General features: G+C 59.6%; 4 protein-coding genes across 11 annotated transcripts; 2 read left to right on the top strand and 2 right to left on the bottom strand.

Annotated features, from left to right (window-relative positions):
* The first annotated feature begins 454 nt into the window (after positions 1 to 454).
* TFIP11 (tuftelin interacting protein 11) lies at positions 455 to 5557 on the top strand. Its single transcript, XM_058158346.1, has 12 exons — positions 455 to 685; positions 784 to 955; positions 1039 to 1195; positions 1460 to 1587; positions 1962 to 2114; positions 2416 to 2934; positions 3049 to 3155; positions 3258 to 3426; positions 3510 to 3753; positions 4376 to 4518; positions 4756 to 4921; positions 5071 to 5557. Exons 1-12 carry the CDS (start codon positions 471 to 473, stop codon positions 5424 to 5426), a joined length of 2529 nt encoding a protein of 842 aa, XP_058014329.1. The 5' UTR covers positions 455 to 470; the 3' UTR covers positions 5427 to 5557.
* Positions 5558 to 5936: 379 nt separating this feature from the next.
* Positions 5937 to 8307, bottom strand: SRRD (SRR1 domain containing). 3 transcript variants are annotated; one of them, XM_058158354.1, is made up of 7 exons: positions 8049 to 8307; positions 7876 to 7916; positions 7433 to 7650; positions 7240 to 7338; positions 6980 to 7131; positions 6663 to 6708; positions 5938 to 6310 (listed from the first exon to the last, which is right to left on the bottom strand). In XM_058158354.1, the coding sequence occupies exons 1-7, from the start codon at positions 8165 to 8167 to the stop codon at positions 6212 to 6214; spliced, it is 774 nt and encodes a 257-aa protein (XP_058014337.1). In that variant the 5' UTR covers positions 8168 to 8307; the 3' UTR covers positions 5938 to 6211. The 3 variants fall into 3 exon arrangements, with proteins under 3 accessions (XP_058014338.1, XP_058014337.1, XP_058014336.1); XM_058158353.1 differs by having other exon boundaries at positions 5940 to 6403; XM_058158355.1 differs by lacking the exon at positions 6663 to 6708 and having other exon boundaries at positions 5937 to 6403.
* Positions 8308 to 8325: 18 nt separating this feature from the next.
* HPS4 (HPS4 biogenesis of lysosomal organelles complex 3 subunit 2) lies at positions 8326 to 13416 on the top strand. 3 transcript variants are annotated; one of them, XM_058158347.1, is made up of 13 exons: positions 8326 to 8494; positions 8570 to 8660; positions 8740 to 8883; positions 9195 to 9302; positions 9987 to 10103; positions 10223 to 10317; positions 10917 to 10989; positions 11187 to 11223; positions 11349 to 11469; positions 11808 to 11979; positions 12169 to 12301; positions 12355 to 12493; positions 12620 to 13416. In XM_058158347.1, exons 1-13 carry the CDS (start codon positions 8475 to 8477, stop codon positions 12789 to 12791), a joined length of 1422 nt encoding a protein of 473 aa, XP_058014330.1. In that variant the 5' UTR covers positions 8326 to 8474; the 3' UTR covers positions 12792 to 13416. The 3 variants fall into 3 exon arrangements, with proteins under 3 accessions (XP_058014330.1, XP_058014332.1, XP_058014331.1); XM_058158348.1 differs by having other exon boundaries at positions 8329 to 8494; positions 12385 to 12493; XM_058158349.1 differs by lacking the exon at positions 8740 to 8883.
* Positions 13417 to 14177: 761 nt separating this feature from the next.
* On the bottom strand, positions 14178 to 19591 carry ASPHD2 (aspartate beta-hydroxylase domain containing 2). 4 transcript variants are annotated; one of them, XM_058158618.1, is made up of 4 exons: positions 18968 to 19591; positions 16171 to 17351; positions 15259 to 15372; positions 14178 to 15108 (listed from the first exon to the last, which is right to left on the bottom strand). In XM_058158618.1, the coding sequence occupies exons 2-4, from the start codon at positions 16973 to 16975 to the stop codon at positions 14999 to 15001; spliced, it is 1029 nt and encodes a 342-aa protein (XP_058014601.1). In that variant the 5' UTR covers positions 16976 to 17351; positions 18968 to 19591; the 3' UTR covers positions 14178 to 14998. The 4 variants fall into 4 exon arrangements, with proteins under 4 accessions (XP_058014601.1, XP_058014605.1, XP_058014603.1 ...); XM_058158622.1 differs by having other exon boundaries at positions 19090 to 19591; XM_058158620.1 differs by lacking the exon at positions 18968 to 19591 and adding an exon at positions 18039 to 18870.
* Positions 19592 to 22468: the final 2877 nt, after the last annotated feature.

The following is a 22468-nucleotide window of genomic DNA, read 5'->3' as shown; positions in this document are numbered from 1 at the left end:
CAGCACAAGGCAGGCCCCTTGAATGACCCCAGAGCTCATGCACGGAGCATGCAAAGGTGCAACTAGATTTTTGTGGATGCATCCGATCAGCTTGTGGTTGTCTAGTTTAGGAGGAAGGGAGCTGCCTTTTCTTGAAAGGGAGGCTCAGCTGACCCACTGCAAGGCCTGTGAAGCTTCGGGGGGAGGGGCGTGGCTTCGGGGGAGGGGGGCTCCCCCGAGGCAAAGCGATCGGGTCTGAGGGGGAAACGATCGAAGACAAACACCAGCAAGACCGACGCTCCGCGCAAGCGCAAGCTTTCACCGCTCCTCGCCCCGCCGCGCCAGCGAGACGGGGGAGAGAGCGGCCACCTCGCGCGCAGGCGCAGGGACTTCGCTGAGCACCGGAAGCCTCCGGAGGGCGAGCGGAAGTGGGCTGCTGCGGCTCTGCTCGCCTCGGCCGTCCCGGCGCCTCCGGTCTCCGCGCGGGCAACATGTCGCTCTCCTACTTGTACGGGCGCGGCGGTGGCGAGGCGGAGGCGGAGGACGACGGCGTGGAGATGGAGAGGTTCGAGATCAGCGAGTGGGACCTGCAGAACGAGTTCAACCCCAACCGGCACCGGCACCGGCAGACCAAGGAGGAGGCCATCTACGGCCTGTGGGCCGAGCGCGACTCGGACGAGGAGAGGCCCAGCTTCGGCGGGAAGCGGTGCGCGGGCGGGGCCGGGAGGGGGGGAGGGGGGAACGGCGGGGCTCGGAGGGCCCCCCCCCGCCCTAAAAGCCCTCGTGCCCTCCCTCCTCCCGCAGGTCCCGGGACTACTCGGCCCCGGTGAGCTTCATCAGCGCCGGGCTGAAGAAGGGGGCGGCGGCGGCGGCGGCGGAGGAAGGCTCCGACGAGGACTCGGAGGAGGAGGAGGGGGAGAGCGGGGCGCGGGCTGAGGAGCCCCCCAAGGAGGTGCTGCCGAAGAAGCTGAAGACGGTGAGGAGAGGAGGAAGGGGCGCCCCCCCCACCGGCCTTTCCCTGGGCTCATCCTCCCTTTTCTCCCTTCCGGACTGATGCAGGGCGGCAACTTCAAGCCCAGCCAGAAGGGCTTCGTGGGCGGCAGCAAGTCCTTTGCCGATTTCGGCAGCTGGGAGAGGCACACCAAGGGCATCGGGCAGAAGCTCCTGCAGAAGATGGGCTACGTGCCTGGCAGAGGCCTGGGGAAGAACGCCCAAGGTAGGCTCCGGCTATCCCTCTTTTCCTCAAGCCCATCGTTGCCTTATTCCGCTTTTTGCATCCCGGCTTTTTATCCATGGTTGTCACAAATTGGTGATTTATAAAATTCAGGGGAGGTTGGTAGCGGCACCCGAAAAGATGGGGCTTGGAGGTCTTCTCGTCAGTTGTCCCAATATTTTCTTGAAGTCCTCCAGTGATGGAGCCTCCATTGGCATCTGCAGGGAGCTCTCGGTTTCACTCACTAACCCTGAAGAACTTTCCTAGGTATCATCAACCCCATTGAGGCCAAGCAGAGGAAAGGCAAGGCAGCGATTGGCGCATACGGCTCAGAGCGAACCACACAGTCCTTGCAAGATTTCCCCATTGTTGACTCTGATGAGGAGGAGGAGGAGGTATGACCCCCATGTTCTCATTTGCAACATTAGAGCTAGTGTGGGAGAAAGTCCCCCCCCCAACAGACTGTAGCAAAATGAGGGCTCTCGAATGGCTTCCTATGCTTCTATATGGTAAATTGTTTTTCCTGTGCCCGAGTGGTTCATGCCAGATGTTTCAGACTAGCATGGCTTAATCCCAATCTGCCTGTGCTCTCCAGCAAAGTCTGTAAGAGACCGGATGCTGGGAAACCTGTGGCTTCCCACCTCTTAGGGAGAACAACAGCCCCTCCCCGATCACATGCAATCTCCTGCTTGATCTCAGTAAAAAATGGGTGCCTTATGGATTCCGCCCTGCCTGCCTCTGTTTTTGACGTTTCTCCTCTCCCCCTCAGGAATTTCAAAAGGAACTCAGCCAGTGGCGGAAGGACCCCAGCGGGGGCAAGAAAAAGCCCAAGTATACCTACAAGACGGTGGAGGAGCTGAAAGCGAAGGGCAGGGCGGGCAAGCAGCTGTCTGCCCCTCAGAAGGAGCTGGCGCAGGTCAAGGTGAGCTGGGAGGTGGCAGCAAGAGGGGCAGGTGAGGGGAGGAAGGGGGGAGGGCTAAGCGGTTCTGCTCCATCCAGGAAAGACAGCAACGAAGGGTCTGCCATGGAATGAGCTTGCAGTCCTTAATAAATCTCCAGCTGCCTCCCTGGGGCTCTGAGAGTGGAATGGATGTCAGCAACAGCCTAAGTTTGTTTATTGCATGCTTATGCTACCCCTCTTCCCTACGTTGGCGGTCCTCCTCCACCTTGGGGCCTGCCGTGCCCCTTCGCCTCCTCACTGAGTGCGGTTTCTCTTTTGGAAGGTAATTGACATGACGGGTCGGGAGCAGAAGGTTTACTACAGCTACAGTCAGATCAGCCAGAAGCACAACATTCCGGAGGATGGTCCCCAGCAGCAGCTGCCAGTCTTGGGCAAGGACGCCAGGACACCAACGTTCTCCCTGCCAGAGCTGGAGCACAATCTGCAGCTGCTGATCGACCTGACAGAGCAGGAAATCATCCAGAATGACCGGCAGCTGCAATATGAGCGGGACATGGTGGTCAACCTGAGCCACGAGATTGAGAAGATGGAGAAGGTGCTCCTGCAGGAGGAGACTGATATCCGCAACCTCAGCGAGGTGCTGGACCTGGTGGAAGAGTGCGAGAGGCGGATGCAGCCCAACTGCGAAGACCCCCTGACTCTGCCTGAGTGCGTCAAGATATTTGAGACCCTCCAGGATAAGTACTATGAAGAGTACCAGATGTCAGACCGCGTGGACCTGGCCGTGGCCATCGTCTTCCCTCTGGTCAAGGACTACTTCAAGAACTGGGACCCCCTCAAGGTGGGGCTTCCATGGGCCTTCAGGTGCAGCTCCAAGCCAGCTTCTGGAGGCTTGTGGATCGGTGCGCAGCTCACCAAACTTGCAATTAGAGCCATGCCTCTCTCTCCTCTGTAGGACTGCACAGCCGGCACGGAGATCCTGGCCAAATGGAAAGCCTTGCTGGAGAACGATCAGTTGCTCTCTCACAGTGCACAGGATCTCGGCTCAGATGCCTTCCACAGGTGAGCCTCCGGCACGGAAGGAGAGAGGGGCTCTTCCCCAGAAGAATCTCTTAAGTGGGTTGGGTCGATTTGGGCCCTGAACTGCTCGCTTGGGATCCGTAGGTTGATGTGGGAAACGTGGATGCCGTACGTGCGAAACATTGTGGCCCAGTGGCAGCCCCGCCACTGCATCCCGATCGTGGACTTCCTCGACAGCTGGAGGCACATCATTCCGGTCTGGATCCTAGATAACATTCTGGACCAGCTGATCTTCCCCAAACTACAGAAGGAGGTGTGACGGGCAATTCTTTGGGCCGCTGTGGGGAAGCTGCTTCCGCAGACCCGGCCTCTACACTTTTCTCACTGTTGCTTTAGGTGGAGAATTGGAACCCCCTAACTGACACCGTGCCCATCCACTCGTGGATACACCCCTGGCTGCCCCTGATGCAGGCCCGGCTCGAACCCCTCTACTCGCCCATCCGCAACAAGTTGTCCAACGCCCTCCAGAAGTGGCACCCCAGCGACTCCTCGGCCAAGCTGATTCTGCAGCCCTGGAAGGAGGTTTTCACTCCAGGCTCGTGGGAGGCTTTCATGGTCAAGAACATTGTGCCCAAACTGGGTGAGAGCAGGAAAGAGAAAGTATCTCTCCCCACACCCAACCCCAAAGGCGGGCCGGCAGTTAGCATCTTCTTTCAGGAAGATGAATGTGGGCAGGGGATGGGTGGCCTGGCCCTGAAATCCCGCGATTCTGGCTGGCTACCATTGTTTGGCCTTGGTACAAGAAGGCTGTTGCTTTCGGCCTTCACCATCCGCTCCTCATGCAGCTGTTTCCTCATCTGCAAGGAAAGGCAGGGAGGATTTTGGCTGCGGATGAAGGGCAGCTTATCTGCCAGTCCATGATCCCCATGTGGAGATTTAGAGCCGAGGCAGGGAATCCTCCCCCCAAAAGGGAGAAGGCCGACAACTGGCAGCTCCAGGGTGGTCCTCGCTCTCCTCCTCCCTGGTTCAGTTTTGGGATTCCCTCCCCGCCGCCCAAAGAGTGTCAGGCTTTGCAAAACAAAGCAGTTAATTTCATGAAGTGCGAAATATTATAAAGACTGGACTGACTGACCGGTTGGTTTGCTTGTGAAGGAGCCGAGGTGCTTGTGGGGGGAGCAGGTCTGCTGTGTCTCCCCCCACCCCACCCCAGGAGGCTGAGTTAATGGCTGGCGGTCTTTCCTGCTGATCTCCTCTCCCCACAGGCCTGTGTCTCAACGAGCTGATCATCAATCCGCACCAGCAGCACATGGACGCCTTCTTCTGGGTGATGGACTGGGAAGGGATGATCTCCGTCTCCAGCCTGGTGGGGCTTCTCGAGAAGCACTTCTTCCCCAAGTGGCTGCAGGTGGGTGTCCCTCCGGGTCTGGGCCGGATTACGAGCCACTGTGGCCAGAGTGGTTGGATCCCTAAAGCCGTTGGGCATCTTGGTCCTTGAACCCCGCTGCAGAAGGTGGCCCTTCCGTTGCTTGGGAGCATCTCCTCGTCCTTTGGGCTGCCAGGAGTGGAATGGAAGGGCCCCCAAGAGTCACTGGAGCTTGTGTTGGGTTGTTGCTGCATGTCCCCTTTCTCCCTCCCCCCACAGGTGCTCTGTTCTTGGCTCAGCAACAACCCCAATTATGAGGAGATCACCAAGTGGTATCTGGGCTGGAAGTCCATGTTTTCCGACCAGGTGCTGGCCCACCCCTCCATCAAGGAGAAGTTCAACGAAGCCCTGGACATCATGAACAGAGCGGTCTCCTCCAGCGTCGGTGGGTGGCTCTCAGGCTGATGCTGTCCTCCCAGTTATCTGAAATGCTTCAAGGCCAGATCCTTGGCCAGGCCAATTACGTGGTGGGGTCAGTGCACACGTGGGGCTGCAGGCGTTCTTATCCCTTTCCTTCTCCTCCTCCCTTGACAGGGGGCTACATGCAGCCCGGTGCACGGGAGAACATCGCCTACCTCACACATACAGAACGCCGGAAGGACTTCCAGTACGAGGCCATGCAGGAGCGCCGAGAAGCCGAGAACATGGCCCAGCGTGGGATCGGCATGGCCGCTAGTTCTGTGCCCATGAACTTCAAAGACCTCATCCAGACCAAAGCAGAGGAACACAACATTGTCTTCATGCCCATCATTGGGAAGCGGCACGAGGGGAAGCAGCTCTACACTTTCGGGCGCATCGTCATCTATATCGACCGGGGGGTGGTCTTTGTGCAGGGCGAGAAGACCTGGGTGCCCACGTCTCTGCAGAGCCTCATCGACATGGCCAAGTGAGCAGGAGGGGCTCAAAGGGCTACTCCACCTCCCCCATCCCAGAAAGTGCTTATGCCTCCTTGTAAAAGGAAGAGGGGCTGGAAGGACCCAGCCCTGACTTCATCTGTAAATAAACTGCATGCTTTATTCTGGTGCTTGTCTGTTAAAAATGCTCAAACTGCCCATCCTTCAGAAAGAAAGAAGCTTCAGAAAAGCAGCTCCCAAACAGAGCTTCAGAGGCTTTTTTTCTGAAGTTCTGTTTTGGAGGCTTTCATAGGCAGAAAAAAAAGCAAGGCACAGAGCTCACAACCAAGGAACCTGTTGCTAAAATTCACCTCTGGGAACAGCTGATTGGGGGTATTCCAGGAGGCCAATCCACCCGCCAATCAGCTTTTTTCTTATTTTCCCTCCCAAAAACTAAGGCGCATCTTATACTCTGAAAAATACAGTATTTTGGCAAATCATTGAAGGGGCTTGAGAAAGTTAGGAGAGGAGAGCAACTGCTGTTAATAAAAAACACAGGGTTCAAGATAGTATTTTTAATGGTTACAAAAGTCAATATAAGGTTCCCCTTGCACTTTTGAGGAGAAATCCTGGCATAGTTTCCTGGAAAGAGCAAAACCTACCATCATCATTTTCCATCTCTTTCCCCCCACCCCCCAAAAAAGCATCCTGCTCTGAGCAAGAAGCAAGAGTTGAGTCTCCTCCGCTTGTAGGGCAGGGCCCACCAGGACTTTGGGCTCCTAACAGGATTGTTGCAGCTCCACCCCTCCTTTCCTGTGCATGGGGAGGGGGGAGGAGAAATATTACTGAGGTTTGCTTCTGATGATCTCCAGCTGAGCCTCTTCCGGGTAACGGGGCTCCGGCTGACAGGCCCAACAGTCCTGGGGGAGGCCCCTCAGTTTCTGCAGAGGAAAGCGGTGGACAGATGTGTCGTTGAAGACATCGGGGTGCTGCAGGTGGGGCGGAAGGGCTTCCTCCTGGGTTGCCGCCAACACCTGGGGACAGGTGAGCACAAGGTGTCACAGGGTTTGGGCACATTGGCGGCCAGAGGCTACAAGAGCTAAGTGGCGACCAAAGGCGGCCAGAGGACTTCAGCTCTTTCCCTCCTGCTGAGTGACCCGTGCAAGGCCACCACCAGTCGGCCAAGGATCATGAGCTGGCCGTGGTTTCTGGCTTGCAAATTCTGCTCTGGTCTCTAGGCTCTAAAAATGGGCACGCAGATCCCTGCCACCCAAGCTAGAGAGGAAGACCCACCTTGGCAATGTAGCTATAATTCTCACGGAAGACTTTGGCCAGCAGCCTAAAATGGGAATTGGGGGGATGAGAGATTACAAAACGTGGAGGGGGAAAGTAAAACTCCTGGCAGGTCTTCGTGCAGCTTTCAGCCAAATCACAGGAGGGGACCAAGGGTTAGGGTCAAATCAGCCTTTGAGCCCAGCAGTGTAGGAATCCACATTGTCTGGTTCAACAGGCCAGGATCGCGCAAACAGACGGGGTCTTCAAAGGAGGCGCGCAGGCCGAGTGGCTGACACCAGCACCTTCCCTGCCCAGGTGGCAGCGGGAGCCCGTACCTCTCTTCGAAGCCTCTGAAGCTATTGCCTACGACCACCATCTGGGCGAGGGCCTCCGCGGACCAGTTGCTCCATAGCAGGTTGTTGTATAGCGCCTTCCCACAGTGGATCATGTAGAAGAGCGTGGGGCCCTCGATGCTCCGTTTCCCCTCCTGGGCGACAAACAGATTTTACCGAGAACGGCAGGGCCCGGCCCCAGGGAAGAGACCCCCGATTGTGGGGCCAGGCACGTTGGCTCACCCCCACCCACCCAAGTTCACCTCGTTCCACTGCAGCACGGTGAGGCCGAGGCCGCTCAGCACCTCAATTTCCAGTGTGGAAAAGACGGGGTCAAAGATGAAGCACATCTCTGGGGCAACCTGCAATGCAAAAGCAGGAGGGGGGGTTGACTGGCACCAGGGTCTCCCCCGCCCTTCTCCCCACCCCCCCTGCCCCCCAGTCGGTGGTCCCAACCTTGAGCTCCTCCAGCAGCAGCAAGAGGAAGGCCAGCTGCAGGCGCGCCTTCCCGCACGAGCAAAAGCTCCCGAGGCCGTAGCACACACACCGCAGGCCCCCCGCTCTGCCCCCGGGGCCCTCCGGGGCCGCTCCCCCCCGAAGGGCCTCCGGCCACTCCCGCAAGGGGTCCTGCTGCTGGGCTGCTGGGGGGCTCCGCAGGGCCTTCAAGATGGTTCCTGGAGGAGGAGGAAGAGGCCAAAGTGGGTCCGGGCAGGCCAGGACCCCCACGCCCCCCCACCCCACGGAGGCTCCCTCCACAGCCGCCTCCCTCCCTCTTTGCCCAGCCAGCGCTGCCCCGGTGGGCTGCCCCCAAGCGAGGGCTTGACTCTCTTGGCTGGCTCCGGGACCGCCTCCCTCCGGGGAGGGTCAGCCCCAGTCCTGGCCGCTGGGCAAAGCCTCACTTCGGCTGGAGTCCCAGAAGTCGGAATCCTTCAGTTCGGAGCTGCCAAAGAAAGGAAGGAGGAACTCAGTGCTAAGAATCCTTCGGAGATAGACTGCGCCGCTCTGTGGAAGCTCCATTCCCCCTCTTCTCCTTTCTGTTTTCTTTTTTTGTGTGTGGGGGGGTGGTCCTTACAGCGCCTCCTGTAGCCGCCGCCTCTGCCGTTCCGCCGCCGCCGCCTCTGCCGTCTCGTCCTTGGCCGGCGGCCGCCGCCGCCTTCTAGTCCGTCCCGCACGAGACCTATCCGCGGACATGCCGGAGCATCAGCAGCGGAAGCGCGAAACGCGAGGAGCGTCCCTCCGCGGCACCCGTCGTCCCGCGCAGCCAGGAGGAGGAGGAGGGCGCGCGACTCTTCCTCGGGGAGCCACCCCGCCCCGCCGGAAACGTGCCCGCGCACGTGACTTCCTGGCGGAAGTGGCTGGTTTCTCCGGGTCCGGCTGCCGAGGGCGCCTCTGAGCGTGGGCAGACAGCCTCGCGGGGGGGCGGGCAGGGGCTCCGCTTCCCCTTCCGCCTGGTACGCCCCCCCCGCGCCTCCGCTCTTCCCGCTGCGAAGAGGCCAGAATGGCCGCCGCCCCCGCCTGGTACGACCCCTCCTCCCCCGCTGACCCCCTTCCAGCCCCCGCTGACCCCCCCCTCGCCCTGCCCTGTCCCCGCAGGTGGCGCTGCTTCTTCCTCTACGACGCCTCGAAGGTGCGGGGCGAGGGCGACCCCACCCGCGCCGGGATCTGCTGCTTCCACCCGCGCCAGGTAGGCTCCCCTCCCCCCGCACGACCCCGCCCCCTTCAAGCCCTTCGGCTGCCCCACCGGCCCCCCTCCTGCCTTGCAGGCCCCGCGCGAAGAGCAGGAGCTGCTGTGCGGGCAGATCGCGGGGGTGGCCCGCTGCGCCCTGGAGATCTCCGGCTGCCCGCCGGGCCTCATCCGGCTGCGGAAGCTGAAGTTCGCGCTGGAAGCGCAGGGCAGCTACCTGTGGGTGAGTGCGGGGCTGCAGCGCGGCCTGGGGTGGGGGTGAAATCTAAAGCAAAATCTGTGGGAGGTGGATTAATTGGTGGGCGTGGCCAATAACAAATAATAAAGTACACAAAACAATAAGAGGTACCAAAAACCAACTTTCACACTACACACACAGACAACACAACTGACTCATCAGGCACAATGTAAAAGCAGCTGCACTTCACCCAAAATGGCCCCTGCAACGAGCAGGAACCTCACTGCTCAGGGGGTGGGGGTGGGGGGGGCATCGGGGCGGGTCAGTGGCCCATGCCGGCCCTTCTCTCCCTGCAGGTCCTGGGCTGCACCGCCGACCTCTCGGACCTCAGCTGCAGGCGGCTCCTGGAGCGGCTGGTCGGACTTTTCCGCTTCTACAACGGGCCGGCTTCCCGGGCCTACTTGGTGAGTTGCCCCCTTCCTGCCTGGACTTCCCCGGGCCGTCAGCAGGAGGGGCCAGGCTAGGGCCCTGGGCAGAGCGTGGCATCCCTCGGGGCCCATCTTGCTGCCCTGCAAGATTCCTCGCAAGTGGTTGCGCTTTTTTCTTTTCCTCCTGGTGAAACATCTGTTTTGGCAATGTATCCCTGCTGCCGCTATGCCCCGTCTGCTGAGCGGCCATCCCGCTTCCCTTGACGGGGGCGGGGGGGGCTGGGCACGGGGTGGGGCACTGGCTGATGGCGAGTAATGTATGGCCACCAGGTGGTTCTACGCAACCATCACACATCGTCAATCTGTGAAGCAGCCACTGGGAGAGCTCAGCTGTCGCGGGCAACGGATGCATAATAATCATCATCTCACAGCAAACCCTGGGAAACAGTGGGGGCTGTTTTGAAGCCTCTCAAGTTGCCCCTCCAGCCAGGGGAGCGCTTTGGAACAATTCCTGGCAGTTGCGCTCCACGTTGTATCGGTTTGTGGCTTATTCCAGCCTCGGCTCCAACTTCTCCCTCTGCTCCGGGTACATTGTGAGGCCGTCTGAGCCTCCTCAAGCCCCCCCCCCAACAAAAGAGGGCCTTTCTACATGGCAGCTTGTGGTGAGGGCTGTCCCTCCCTTGCCCCCACTTCTGATCAGGATGTTCTCTGTCCTTCCAGGAGCGCTCACAGGAGGACCTTGACCAGGAGTGGGAACTGTACGTGAGCCACCTGCAGCAAAACTCCAGTGACCTCCACCGGGTGTTTAATTCCCTCTGGGCCTTGGACAAAACCAAGGTGCTGGGGCCTGTTTCTTGTGGCGCAGTCAAAAGTAGGAAGGGCCAGGTGGGACAAGGCCCTTTGGCTGCCACGAGGAGCCTAAAAGGGTCATTTGCTCGGTCTCTCCTCTCTGGCAGGTGGACCCTTTACTCTTGTTGAAAGCTGCCCTCATCCTGCAGAGCTGCCAGCGTTCTCGCCATGTGCTGGCGGGCTGCATCCTGTACCGGGGCCGGTGAGTGTCTGGGGAGCAGGCGGTCAGCACTGAGACTCAATGGTCTTCTCCACTGGCCTTTGCTGAGCGGCCCTGAAGATAATCAGCTCCACAATTGCTGGGTATCAGATCAGAGCCAGATCCCCTGTACCCCATAATGCCCCTCCCACCGTTGTGACCCAGGCCCCAGTAGATAGTAGGAAACTCAGTCAGTGTAAAAACAAACTTTATTTGAACAGCTGAGAATTACTTCATCCTCAGCGTAATCCAACTAAATTAAAGCAAATTACTCCCAACACAGTTCCTCAGTCCTATCACAAACCTTGGTCTAGTTAGGCAAATTGCCAAAAGCCTTTCTTGGCAAAAGTTCAGAAGTCACCAATGCAAAATAAATGCAAGAAGACGGCCCATGTTCTTCCTCGGCCTCATCGCTGTCTGACTCCGTTGCCAGCTCCGCAGGCTGCTGGCGGACCACAACACCCTCCAATGTGAAGGCCTCCATGTGGCCGAGTGGCCAAGGGCCTTCTTGTACTCTTTAGATGGGCCTCGTTCTTCAGGGATTGGGGATTTATAGCTGAGTGTGGCCCCATGGGTGACCTCTCCTTCCTTTCTCCATGCAGGGTGGTCAGTACACAGCTGCCACCTGAGCTCACTGCCAGAGTTTTGCTGCAGAAGGGAGCAGAGGATGGAAGCGTAAGTTGTAGCTCTGCCCTTGTGGGGCCGGGGGGAGGGGAGAAGGGGAGAAAATGTGCCAATATCTCTTAGATGGTTTTGGTGTAATAATCATGGGGGAGTGAGGGGGGGGATGTCATGAAATAATCCTGGTCTGAGAAAAATAACTTTTTTTTGCAGCTTGGTATCACCTGGCTAACTTTTTGCTTCCATTCTAGAGTGGGCCGGAAAAGGGGGCAGCGCAGCTCAAAGAGGGTAAGCTGAGAGGCTGGGCATGGCTCCGTCCACCCTCTGGAGCCGGCCATTCACTCCGGGCCCTGCTGCCCACTTGCCAAGCTCCTCCTGAGTGCCTGAGGATTCTGGATTGGTCTTTTCTCCAGGTGGTTCCCTGACCTCTTTTGCGCTGACAACTTTACCGCCAGGGGTCTGCGTCATACCCGTTTACCTCTTGGAGGACGAAGCAGCCGCCCTGCGGGAACTGCCTGTAGAGTGGATGACCAGGTAAGTCCAGAAGCGTGACCGTCCCTCCGGGCTGGGCTGTCCGTTGTGGCTTTGGTGACTCCATCAGGCTCTCTGAGGAGATTCCCAGCCTCACTTTCTCACTTTTGTTGCCAAGGCAGGTGCCCTCTGGCCTCCCTGTGCCAGTCCAGACGGCTCAGCTGCCTTCTAATGGGATGAGCAGGGGCAGCATTGATGTCTAGTCAGGGCAGTCCTTCTGTCCAGACAGCCAACCATTCCCCAGGGGCGGTAGGGGCCCCCCGCCCTTCCAAGGGGAGAGGCAAATGGGGATGGGGCAGGAGGTGCCAGGCCAGCTCCACCATCTTATTCCGCATACGCAGGGAGTCCCAGGGGGACCTGGACAGCAGCAAAGGGAGTGAGACTCCGGCAGGAGGGGCAGATGGAGCCCCCTTGGTGAGGATGGCCTTGTACGTTCACCACATCCGGGGCTTGGTGTTGGCCCTCCTGGCTGAAGAGGCCTTGGTGAGCTCCGGAGACTTCATGGAGGACGTGGTAAGGAAAGTGCAAACGCACCCAACTCGCTCGAGGCCCTGAGGGCAGCCGTTCACGGAGGGTGGCCAGGCCGGCTTCCCTGCCCTCCAGAACCCTTTCTGTGGCAGGCTCCCAAGTGGGACTATGGTGAGGGGGGGGCTCTCACAAATCTTTCTCTCTCTCTTCCCCCCCAACCTCCTCAACTCACAGTACCACAGCAGCCTGGCTTCCCTGAACGGCCTGGAGGTCCACCTGGCAGAGACCCTTCCCAAGGGCCCCCTCCCCTCGGCCAGGAGCACCTATAACTTTGCTCACTACGACGCCATCCAGAACATCCTCACCAGTGAGTGGGGGAGGGGCTGGGAGATAGACTCTGGCTTCCCTCTCACGCCCCAGCATCGTTGATGGCGCAACTTTTCCCTTCAGCCAACGTCCTGCAGACCACGAGCCCCGAGGACCAGCTCTTCCTGCAAGCCACTGGCCTGATCCACGCCACCTTTGAGCAGCTGCCCACCGCCTCTGAATTGACGCTCAGGTAAAGATGGGCGGAGGGGGCCCCGGGGACCGGGTACTGGGCAGTTCCGGTGAGACCTTGCTTGAGCACGGCTGCCTGCCACAGTTAGCCCAGCATTCTCGGTACCCGTCTCTTGATCTGTTTCAGAAACGCCAGCACAGCTGTCTACGGCTGCCGGAACGCCGTCCAGGAGAGCTACTTTCAGCAGAGGGGTTCGCCGCCCTACAACTCGGGGGTGCCCAACCCCCGGGACAGCATTGTCGGTCTGCCCAGCAAGGCCAGGCTGAAGCTCCTCAAGCACGGGGTGAACTTGCTCTGAGGTGGACTCCACGTCTATCCAGGACTGCCTCAGTTCTGGTGCAGAAGCCTTTGAAGCCCACGGACTCCTTGCCACATCTTCCCAAGGTGTGCCCTCTGGTGGCCCTGCCTGAAGGAGCTGAGGCCTCTTAGTCAAAGTGAGCAGCATTCAGGTCCCACCCAACTTGGGTGTGGGGAGCGCTCTCTTGGGACTCTCTGCCCCTCCACCCTCCCCAGTGCCTACAAGTGCACCCCCCCCTTCAGGCTTGGGAGAGGCTCTTGCCCTGGCAGAGCCTTTGGAAAGTGACTTGGCTCCAGGCCAGAGCGTGACTTGGGGAGCGGCAGCAGTTTTGGGGGCCTTCCCCTCTTGGAGGCACTTTCTGAATGGTGGCACCGAGAGGAGCCTTCCTCTGCCCTGCTCTCACCCATGTTGCTGCTGGCACTCCTCCAGGCTTTCCTATTTCCGAGGGGGTGGCGGAGGGGTTGTTGCTAAGAAATTCCAGCCCGTTACCCTGCCTCGAGATGGACTGATGCCCATTGCCACTCCCCGCTGTTCTGCATTCTCTGGAAATCTTTGTTCTATAGAAAAGCACAGGCGGGGGGCTTGAATAAAGGTCTGGGGGAGAATAAAGCTGCCATCTTCTGCTCTGGCTCTCCCGGCCTGCATTCGTAACGAGGGTCCGCCCTGCGCTGTTGATCCCCAGGTCTGGATCCTCGACGGACACCCGGCCCCTAGCAAGAGAGCTTGGGGCCCTGGGAGGGAGCCCACCATTGGGAGCAGCCGTGGGCAGCCGTGTTTTCAGCCAGGCGGGAGTGTTTGCATAGCAACAGAGGCCCCAGAGGGAAATAGCCTCTGTGCCCACAGTTGCTGCAGGAAAGGAAAGCCTTAGCCGCCGTCTGTCAGCTCCAGCCGGCAGGGCAGCAGGCACAGGAACTGAGGGAAACTCATCTTGGACACATGACTTGCACGGCCTCCAGTTCCTCCCCCCCCCCAAGTTGAGCCCCACTTGATCAAGTCTTGCAGTGCACTCAAGTTCTCAGAAGGGGGTGAATCATTATAGCAACCAGATCTGGGTTGCAATTTCCAGCAGAGATGCGCTCCCTCCTGGTCTCTAGGGCGGAGGGCTCCAGAGGGATGCCGGGGGGGGGGATCCCCCGCCTGATATTCCCTGCCTGATCTGTGCTCAGCATCTGTCAGCTGCAGCCTGCTCGGCCAATGACAAGAGGATCGCCGAGTTCTGTTTTAAAAGGCACCCAGGGGATCCATTGGATCCCAGCAGAGGAAAGCTCCCAGGGCTTCCTCTGCCTCTTCCTGGCCCACCATGGGGGAGAGGAGGGTCGCTCCTTCCACTTTCTCCCTCTGACCCCAGAGTCTTAACCGTGACCACCATCAGCCACAAAGGAAAGGAAACCCGAATGTTGAGCACACGTGTTTTATTGAAAAGTCCTGCCCTTGGCCAAGCCACAGTGCTGCTATGCCCCACGTTGCAAGTGGGGTGCAGAAACTGCCTCGTGACTCTGTTGTGTGAGAAACGGCATTTGGGGCTGGTTTGCTTTCAGCTTCTGCCCCAGAAAGGTGGCCAGAAAGCCCCCTCTTCCTGCTTGCCACTCTGCAGGGAGAGCCCATGACAGCCCCTCCCCCCCCCAATCGGTGCGCAAACAATGCTGCCCCAGTCCAGGCAGAAGCACCTCAAACAAGGCACAAAGCAGCCAATGCGGGGCTTGAGAAAAAGAGGGCAGTCTCGGCCATCCCCCAAACGCTGACATGCTTTGCTTCCGCTCACTTCTGTCAAGTGTGGGGGGAGGAGACAGAATCCAGCCTGGGGTGGCCCACTGTGGTTTCTGAAGCTGCATTGAGGATGTGGGCAACTGGGTGCTTTGCCTTTTGAGGGGGTTCACAAGAGAAAGATTGGCACAGCTAGGTTCATCGACGCCTCCCAAGAACTGCAGATGCAAAATTCTGGGCATAGCAATGCACAAATAGCAAGGTGGACGGACACTACAGCAGCATTTGGCCTAATCACAGAGAGAGAAAAAGCGGGGGGAGGGCAGGCCAGCCCCAAGCAAAACGGCGGATGGGAGGAGGTTGTAAGGTGAAAAGGCCTGGGTGCCAAATCCGGTGCAAGGTGCAAACTCCACATCAGCTGTGCGTGAATGTGCCTGTGTCACTCAGGAGGGAGGGCAGCCCACTCCACACAGAACCTGCTCTTGATAGGAGGGAGTCCCACATCACCGTCCAGGAGCAAAGATAAAATCGAGGGCCTGGCGCTCGGCTGCAGCGACGTTGGGGTGCCAAAGATCTACCATGAACACCGCACGGGGTCCTTCCTCAGGGGAGCCTGGAGGGGCAAAGAGAAGGGAAGTTGGTCCAGGGGATGGGCATGGAGGTGCCTCCCAGGCTCACTTCTGCCCACAGGGAAGGGGGAGGCCTGGAAAACGCCCTCCAGGTCTCTGTGGCACAGCGCTGTCTTCAGCTGCAGGGGACTTGCCTCCATGGTAGGCTGTGTGCAGGAAGGAATCATCAAAAATCAGGCAGCGTCCTTCGGCCCAGCACTGGGGCTCACCTCCCACCACTAGCTCACAGCTGCTGGGTGTCTTCAAACCTGCAAAGGGGGGAAGGAAGGAGAGAGGAAAGGAAAGGTGTGGCATCAACCCAGCCCCCTGCCCTGGGGAGCTGCCCCTCCAATAGCTCGGATCCCCTAAAGACGCTGTTTATACAGAGCATTTATCCTCCCAGCTGGCCACAAAAGAGGAGTACCCATACGTACAAGACTCCCAATTGCATCTCTATAGCACCTGCCCCCCAACAGAGAGGAGTCGACAGGCAGGCAGCCCAGACACCCCAAGGTAGCCAAAGGTCTCGGGCAGCTGCCTGGCAGAATACAGATAAGGCCACCGGTTGCAGTTGCCATGGCAGCTGCCCAGACTGGTATGTGAGGCGGTTTGTGCCAGCCATGCAAATGAGCCTTTGCTGTGGGTCTAACAAAACGGGGTCTCTCAAATCCTGAACAAATGCCAGAATGGGATTCCCAACTTTACACCGTCTGCATCCGATGCTGCTTGGAAAGGCATAGAAATTTCATTATGCAGAAAACCCGATTCCTACCATCTCTCTACCTGCAAACCGCCTTTTCAAACCATCTTGGAAGATTCTGGCATGACATCAAGGAGTCAGATAACGCTCCTTTCCCAATACAGCCCCCAAACTCTGCAAGGGGGAGTCTGACCAGCCAGAACTCTTGAGCAAAGGCAGCGCAGGGCAACTCCAGCCCCTAAGGGACGCTTTGCCTCCCCCCTTGCTGACCAGCTCAAGGCCACTTGGAGCTCATCCAGGGCGGTGACTGATACCCCACTTGCCAGAACACTAGCCAGGAAGCGGGCAGGGGAACCGCAGAACCTACCCAAGTGGCAGCGCACGCGGATGTTGGTCGGCCCATAGTGCTCAGTGATGACTGTGCCAGGGGTCAGCACAGAGATGCAGGCGTTGCCAAACACATTGCTGCCCACGCAGGTACGGAGGCTCCCCAGCAAGCGGTATGTCCGAGGGCACTTCCGACAGTTCCGGGGCACGCAGGTGCCCTGGTTGACCAGGTAGAAGGTCAGCCACTCGCCGCTGGGCGTGCTGTTGACCTTCCATCCATCCGGCAGGCTGCAGTTGGAGAAGGCCTTGTAGAGGGATTCGAACTCGCATAAGATGGTCTGGAAGTTGCGCTCCAACAGTTCCACATCATGTTTCTGGGCCTCCCGGGAGAAATATGGGGTGGTGGGTAAATCGGGCAGGAAGAAGACTTCCGGGCGCTGGATGGAGGGGCGACTGGTCAGGTAGCGGCCCTGCTCGCGAATGCCCTTGTGGATCCGGCCCATGCCCGCCCACGAGTACCGCTTGGCATACTCCTGCAGGTTGTGGTAGAGCTTCTGGTTCAGCCCATCGCTCTGGGCGCAGCGCACACACTCGGGGGAGCGGCAGTGGCTGAAGCCGTTTTGCAGGCCAGCCACCTCCATGCCCCCCTGGAGCACCGTTGCGTAAGGCCGGGGCTGCTGCTCCCGCCCCACGTGGTAGCAGTACCAGACAAAGAGGGCCAGGAGGAGGGCCAGGGTGCTGAGTGCAGGGGGGTCACAGTCCCGCACCGACTGGATGGTGGAGCCGATGAACTCCCTCAACCAGTCAAGCGACCCACGGCAGCACATCAGCCCTTCCAGAGACATCTTGGCAGCAGCTGTGCAAAGCCTTGTGCCTGGGGCACAGGGGGGGGGGCAAGAAGAAATTCAATGGGAAAAACTGGGCAGGACCTGGGCAGCTTCACCCGTCAGAGAAAGGCCGGTCACGCAGCGAAAGAGTTCCTAGGGATCCGGGTGCCAAGCACCCGGCTCAAGGTGGCCAGTGGGGCTGGTCCCATTGTGTGCCTGAGCTCTTGACCCTCCAAAGGGCTTTCCCACGGCGGCATCATGTCTCTCGGGGGAGGGGGGGGGCTGCTCCGAGAACCTTGGTCTTCCCCTCAACGATTTTCCTCCTCCTCCCTCCTGGGTCTCCAAGCGAAGTGGCTGCGGGAATCCAGCCTCCCCCTTGATCTTCTCAGACAACCTGAAAGGAGAACACACGGGGCACTGGGCAGGGGGGCTTCCTGCCTGTCCCATCAGCCCACCCTCACCCCATCACTTGGCGCCCCAAAGAAGTGCCCGGGGCACCTCCCGTAATTCCTGAAATTTAAGGAGCCATGCCACCCTCTTTCCCTTTGATCTTCCCGGGTTTGGGGTGCAAGGCCAAAGCCTGGAAGGCCTACCAGGCTGGAAACAAAGAAACCCTTTTGCCAGTCCCAGCTTTGGTTAGCAAGGGTTGCCTCCTTCCCTAGTAGGCAGAGAGGCCACGCCCAGCAGCCTTCTAGGCCTGAGTGGAGGGCCCTGGGAGGGAACCCGCCAGGGGCAGCAGAGGCAGCGCTTCCACAGGGCAGGGAGAAACCCATTTCTGAGCTGCCCAGCTGCCTGCCTGCCTCAACTGCCTCCCTCCACCTCCACATTTTGCCACCCACTTAACACCAAGGCAGCAATTTGTCAGGGATCGAGAGGCTGGTGAGTCACCAATTCTGAAGGGACCCAAAGGTGACCCAGCTGTGGCTTATCGGCTCAGGCGGGAAGCTGGGATGCCTGTTCAATGCTTCTCCCTGAGCCAGAGGGGAGCTTTGCCACCCATCCCTGCTTGGGTGAAATAGTGTCCCATTCCGCGATGCCTTCCAGGGACTGCAGCTCAGCAACAGCTGGGAAAGGGACAAACCTCCGGCAGCGTCTGGGTGGGGCTCAGGCCCACTTGGGACCCCCTCTGCACCAGGGAGAGAAAGACCACCTCTGACGCCGTCTCCGCCCTAGACGGGGGTGGTGCTGCTGGTGGAGGCTGCCCTCCATCAAAGGAGCCCTTTCTCAGAGATTCAAGCGCCAAAGGCAGCTAGCACCCGGGACCCAAAAAGCGTGAGGCACCCTCCACAACAACAGCACAAGCCAACGCTTGGGCCAGGAGGAATGCCCAAAAGCCCCCCGGGGGGGGAAGCGTCTGCCCATGCCAGCCTCTGCCTGAGCGAAATGGCCTGGAAGGGACCCCTTAAAAAAGCAGCAAGATAGCCATCCCAAAACCCGCGATCGCCAGCGCTCACGGACAAACGGCCCAACGCAGCTCCCCCAAGTTTGGACTCTTGTCTTTCTTTGGCTCGGTTGCTGGGGGTCCCTTTTTCGGGGGGGCGGGCTGTGTCTTCGCACGGCCTCCCGGGCGGAAGTCGCCTTATGTAACGCGGGCGGCGGACCGCGGGGCTTCCCGGCTTGCCAGGGAAATCTGGCAGGCCGGGAGGGCAGTTCCGCCGCGGCGCGTAGAGTCCCGGACTCGCAGCCCGGACGCCGGGCCTGCGGCAAAGCCCCTTCCATCCATCCCTCCTCCCGTCTTCCTTCCTTCCTCCCCCTCCCTCCCGGGGAGCCGGCCGCCCACGCCGCTGCTCCGCAGCCGAACCAGGCGTGCCCAGCGCAGGTGGGGAGAGGAGCCCCCGCCAAGCCAGGCGGAAGCCCTCAGGCCCCCGGCCCGTAGGGGCGCCGCCGCGGGCTAAGAACCTCCCTCGCCACCCGCCGCCTCCTGGCAGAAGAGCCGCACCGGGGGCGGCCGCCCCCCCCCTCCCCTCCCCCCTCCTCTCCCTCCTTCCTTCCCTCGCCTGCCTGCCCAACCTGCCGCCGGGTTCCGCTCGCCCGTCCCGACCGACGGTCTGCTCCGGCGCTGGCGGCTCGGACCACAACTCCCAGCAGCCCGCCCGGCCCCGCCGGGGAGGGGCCGCCGCCGCCGCGCGTACCTAGCCAGCCCTGGGAGCGTGCGAGGCTCTCGCCGGGCGCGGCGCGCTTCCTCCGCCGGGGAGGGGGCCGCCTGCGTGGCGCAACCGCCGCCGCTGCTGCCACGTGGGCAGCCCTGGTTGCGAGAGGTTCGCTCGCCGGCCAGCGGCCGGGGGTGTGGATGCCGCGGCCGGGAGCTCGGCGAGCTTCGCCTCTGCGGGGCGCGTCCTGCAGCCTCGGCCGGCGTGGATGGAGCAGGCTGGGCTTGGCTTCCCAGAGGGAGTCGGCCACCCCGTTGGAGCCTCAGGAGAAGGGGAGGAAGGAACGGGGCGACCTACGGGTAACGTTGCCTGCCTGCCTGCCTGCCTCTTAAAACGCTGACTGACCTGCGGTAAGACCGCGTGGAATGCTTGACCAGCGGTGCTTGGTCCCGGGGAGCGGGGACAGCGCGGAGGCAGTCTCCGGGGAGCGCCCCAAACGGGGATACGGCCGCCAAGCCTAGGAAGAGGCGGTTGAAAGCCCAAAGCCTCGGGACCGCTTGCAGGAGCTTCGCCTTAAGCCCAGGGCTGCCGCTGAGACAAGGGTGGAAGAAAACAAGCAGAGCGGCGGGCGGCCCACCTGGCAAGACCGACCTTAGCAGGAGTGCCGCCACCTACTCAAAAGAAGACTGCCGCGGAGCACGCACAGTGTGCCTTCTGCATGATCGGTATGGAAGAAATGGAGAGGCCTTCTCCGGAGGTGGCTGGAGCACTTGTTGGAACTCCTGCAGGGCTTGGCAAATTCTTTCCCGGATCCCACATAGGAGGCTATGCAAGAACATGACCGGCAATGTAGTCCAACCTATTACAGAGAGGGTGGACGCATAATCCTTGGTGCGAAGTCCTTCCTGGTGGATTTAGCCACAAAGATCTGGAAGATGCTCAATAGCAGCAAAAAAGCCATGGGGGAGGTCCACCCACCGCTTGCTATCTGTTGCTTGTCTGGATATGTGTCCTCTCCAGGATGATTGCTGAAAGGAGTAAGATGGAGAAAGGCAAGGCTGGGGGGTGGGGGGAGAGGGCTCCAGTCAACAAATATCTCCGAAGGGGAATGAGGGATGGAGAGGCGCACCCTGCGCCCAGGCCTCCAGACTGTAGCTCATGGGAGGGTCCCACAAAGCTAGAAGGTGGGGGGGGCTGCTTACCTTGGTCAGAGGCAGTATTAATCCCTCCTGGATGGGAGGAATAGCTCCCTCCTACCTGGCCCCTGGAATCCCAGTCAGAGTGGCTGAAGACAGAGTGGCCTTCCCGGCAGGATATTTGCAAACCCCTCTCTCCTGAAGCCAGGGGCAGGGGGAGGGTGGCCCTTCAATCAAGGCCTTGGAGAGCAGGCTTTTGGAGCAGAACTGGCACTCCAGAGTGAGGGGGTGGCGTTCCTTAGCAACCAGACACCCCCAGCTGCTCTTTTCTGTTCAGCCATCAGACTGAGAAAGTGCCGGGCAGCCTCTCAGCTGCTCCCAGGCACAGGAAAGCAAAGGTCCGTGCACTGTGGCTCTCTCGCTCGCTTCCTGGCGGCCTTTCAGGAAAGGAGAGCAGACTTCCTGGTTGGTGCAGCTGCAGGATGGCATGGCTGGCCAGCCTCCTCACCCCCACCCCATCTGCCTGTAAAACTGGGCTGGGCCAGGTTCCATGTACCCAAGCCCAAGGATTCCTGGCTGGGGGCTGCCAGGAGAGCAGCATAAAAAAAGGGGGGGTCTTCCTCAGCCTCCCCTCACTTGAAGACCCTTTGGGGTGGCCCATGACAGTTCATGGGGGGAGGTGCTTGCTCAAAATGGCCATATCCCCATAACCCAGGAAAAGGAGGCGCAGAAGCCCAACTGAAGCCTTGCGAAGGAGCTCCACCTGTGGCTCTGCCCCCTACCCCTGCTCTCCCTCCAGCCCTAGAGCTTGATCAAAGACTGTGGCTTCAGTGCCCCTTCACCAAGGCCAGCAATGGCTCCCAGCCTTTCCCCTCTCTGAGGTGGGAGGGAAATGGTGCAGGTTCTCATGTTTGTCCAAGAACCTCTCTTGAGGCAGGTGCCCTTTGCAAGGCTGGCACCAGCACAAGGCAGCAGGGCCAGCCAAGCCCCCCCCCCATAGCCCTCCCTGCTCTGAGCTCAGCTGTGAGGAGGGACATAATCTTCAGGAAAGGGCCACGCTGGATGCTCGCCTGTGACTGACCCTGCTGGGCATGTCATTTGGAAGCTCAGGCAGCAGGGGGTTCCTGTCCCCCCCCCAGAGCTTCTCAGAAGACCCCTCCCAGCTGGGGAAAAGCAGGCAGGTTTCCCAGCAGCCATTTCTTTCCTACTTGGTGAACCCCCGGGGCCCTTCCCATCCAGGCCCCTGCTTGTTCACCAGCATAATCTTAGCCAGCAAGGTGAGATGCGTGTGGCCGGCCTGCCTGTTTTACGTGTCTTGCATGACTGCGTGAGAAACTCCGTGACACCACATAAATTTTGCATCATTAAGACAAGGAAGCCCTGGAAGGCTGGCAGCTGCGGAGGGAGGCAGCCAGTCAGCGAGGTTTGGGTTTCCTGCTAGAGAGGAAAGATCACAGCTGAGAAGCCGTGTTGTTGCTGTGTCTTCACACTGGCTCAAAAACACCCAAGCTGTTAGGTGCCGACAATCCCGCTGTTAGGACTACTACAAGCATGATGGATGGGAGCAGCTCCGAACCACTGGAGGTTGCTTGAGAACTCAGTGCTGTCCCCAGTGAGCTTATTCAATGCCAGCCCTGTCCAAAGAGGTTGTGTCATCTTCAAAAATATTTAATCCCGTCACACTTATAAAAGGAGAGAAGTCGTGTACATTTGCTGCTTGGCACACCGCCTTTCCCAGCCTTCGCAAACCACAATACACTTTCACAGGAGCAGGAGGGAAAGGGGGCCTGTATGCTTTAAAAGGAGGGGAAAACACCCGCCCACCCCCACCCCCCAAATCCTTGACACCGGCAGAGATGTACCAGCCTGGATTTCTAATCTAAAACAGACATGTTTAAAAAAATCATCATAGTTACATTTTCCACTGTTTTTACAAAGACGGGAATAAATCAGCCCAATATTCCTCCTCCAGTTCATCCATTGAGAGGGGGGGAGGGGCAAAGGGGGAGGGGCGAAGTCTTCTGTCTCATCACGTTCCCATAGAAAGCGGGGAGCCCATCGGATCTTCTCTTTCGCCTCCTTCAAACCCGACTTGTCCCAGGGCAGAGGCGTCCAGGGCGGAGAGTCACTTGGGTGGAAGAGTGGAGTGTTTGTCCTGGACACGACTCCCAAGGGTGTGTGCAGGCGGAGGGGGTTTTCTTGTAGCTCATCCAGCTGACCCTGCATTTGAAGTCACCTTTCGGTTCCCCAGGGCTCCTGATGCAGCCTGGTGGGTGGGTGGCAGT

Source organism: Ahaetulla prasina, chromosome 15, assembly GCF_028640845.1.
Source record: "Ahaetulla prasina isolate Xishuangbanna chromosome 15, ASM2864084v1, whole genome shotgun sequence".
In the NCBI taxonomy this organism is placed as follows: Eukaryota; Metazoa; Chordata; class Lepidosauria; order Squamata; family Colubridae; genus Ahaetulla; species Ahaetulla prasina.
The sequence above is the reverse complement of the archived record's forward strand: the minus strand, read 5'-3'. Positions and strand labels throughout refer to the sequence as shown.

What these genes read in the sequence shown, in the direction of transcription:
- TFIP11 (XM_058158346.1), top strand. Translation starts at nt 471, where the DNA reads ATGTCGCTCTCCTACTTGTACGGGCGCGGCGGTGGCGAGGCGGAGGCG. An exon ending in TCCCCAAACTACAGAAGGAG is followed by an intron (nt 3,427 to 3,509) that starts GTGTGACGGGCA and finishes CTGTTGCTTTAG; the next exon opens with GTGGAGAATTGGAACCCCCT. An exon ending in AGCGGTCTCCTCCAGCGTCG is followed by an intron (nt 4,922 to 5,070) that starts GTGGGTGGCTCT and finishes CTCCCTTGACAG; the next exon opens with GGGGCTACATGCAGCCCGGT.
- SRRD (XM_058158353.1), bottom strand. Translation starts at nt 8,167, where the DNA reads ATGTCCGCGGATAGGTCTCGTGCGGGACGGACTAGAAGGCGGCGGCGG. An exon ending in TTCAGAGGCTTCGAAGAGAG is followed by an intron (nt 6,709 to 6,979) that starts GTACGGGCTCCC and finishes TTCCCATTTTAG; the next exon opens with GCTGCTGGCCAAAGTCTTCC. An exon ending in ATTATAGCTACATTGCCAAG is followed by an intron (nt 6,404 to 6,662) that starts GTGGGTCTTCCT and finishes ACCTGTCCCCAG; the next exon opens with GTGTTGGCGGCAACCCAGGA.
- HPS4 (XM_058158347.1), top strand. Translation starts at nt 8,475, where the DNA reads ATGGCCGCCGCCCCCGCCTG. An exon ending in GCTGCTTCCACCCGCGCCAG is followed by an intron (nt 8,661 to 8,739) that starts GTAGGCTCCCCT and finishes CCTGCCTTGCAG; the next exon opens with GCCCCGCGCGAAGAGCAGGA. An exon ending in CATCCAGAACATCCTCACCA is followed by an intron (nt 12,302 to 12,354) that starts GTGAGTGGGGGA and finishes CTCACGCCCCAG; the next exon opens with CATCGTTGATGGCGCAACTT.
- ASPHD2 (XM_058158618.1), bottom strand. Translation starts at nt 16,975, where the DNA reads ATGTCTCTGGAAGGGCTGATGTGCTGCCGTGGGTCGCTTGACTGGTTG. An exon ending in CCGCGTGCGCTGCCACTTGG is followed by an intron (nt 15,373 to 16,170) that starts GTAGGTTCTGCG and finishes CCCCCTTTGCAG; the next exon opens with GTTTGAAGACACCCAGCAGC. An exon ending in GCACACAGCCTACCATGGAG is followed by an intron (nt 15,109 to 15,258) that starts GCAAGTCCCCTG and finishes TTGCCCCTCCAG; the next exon opens with GCTCCCCTGAGGAAGGACCC.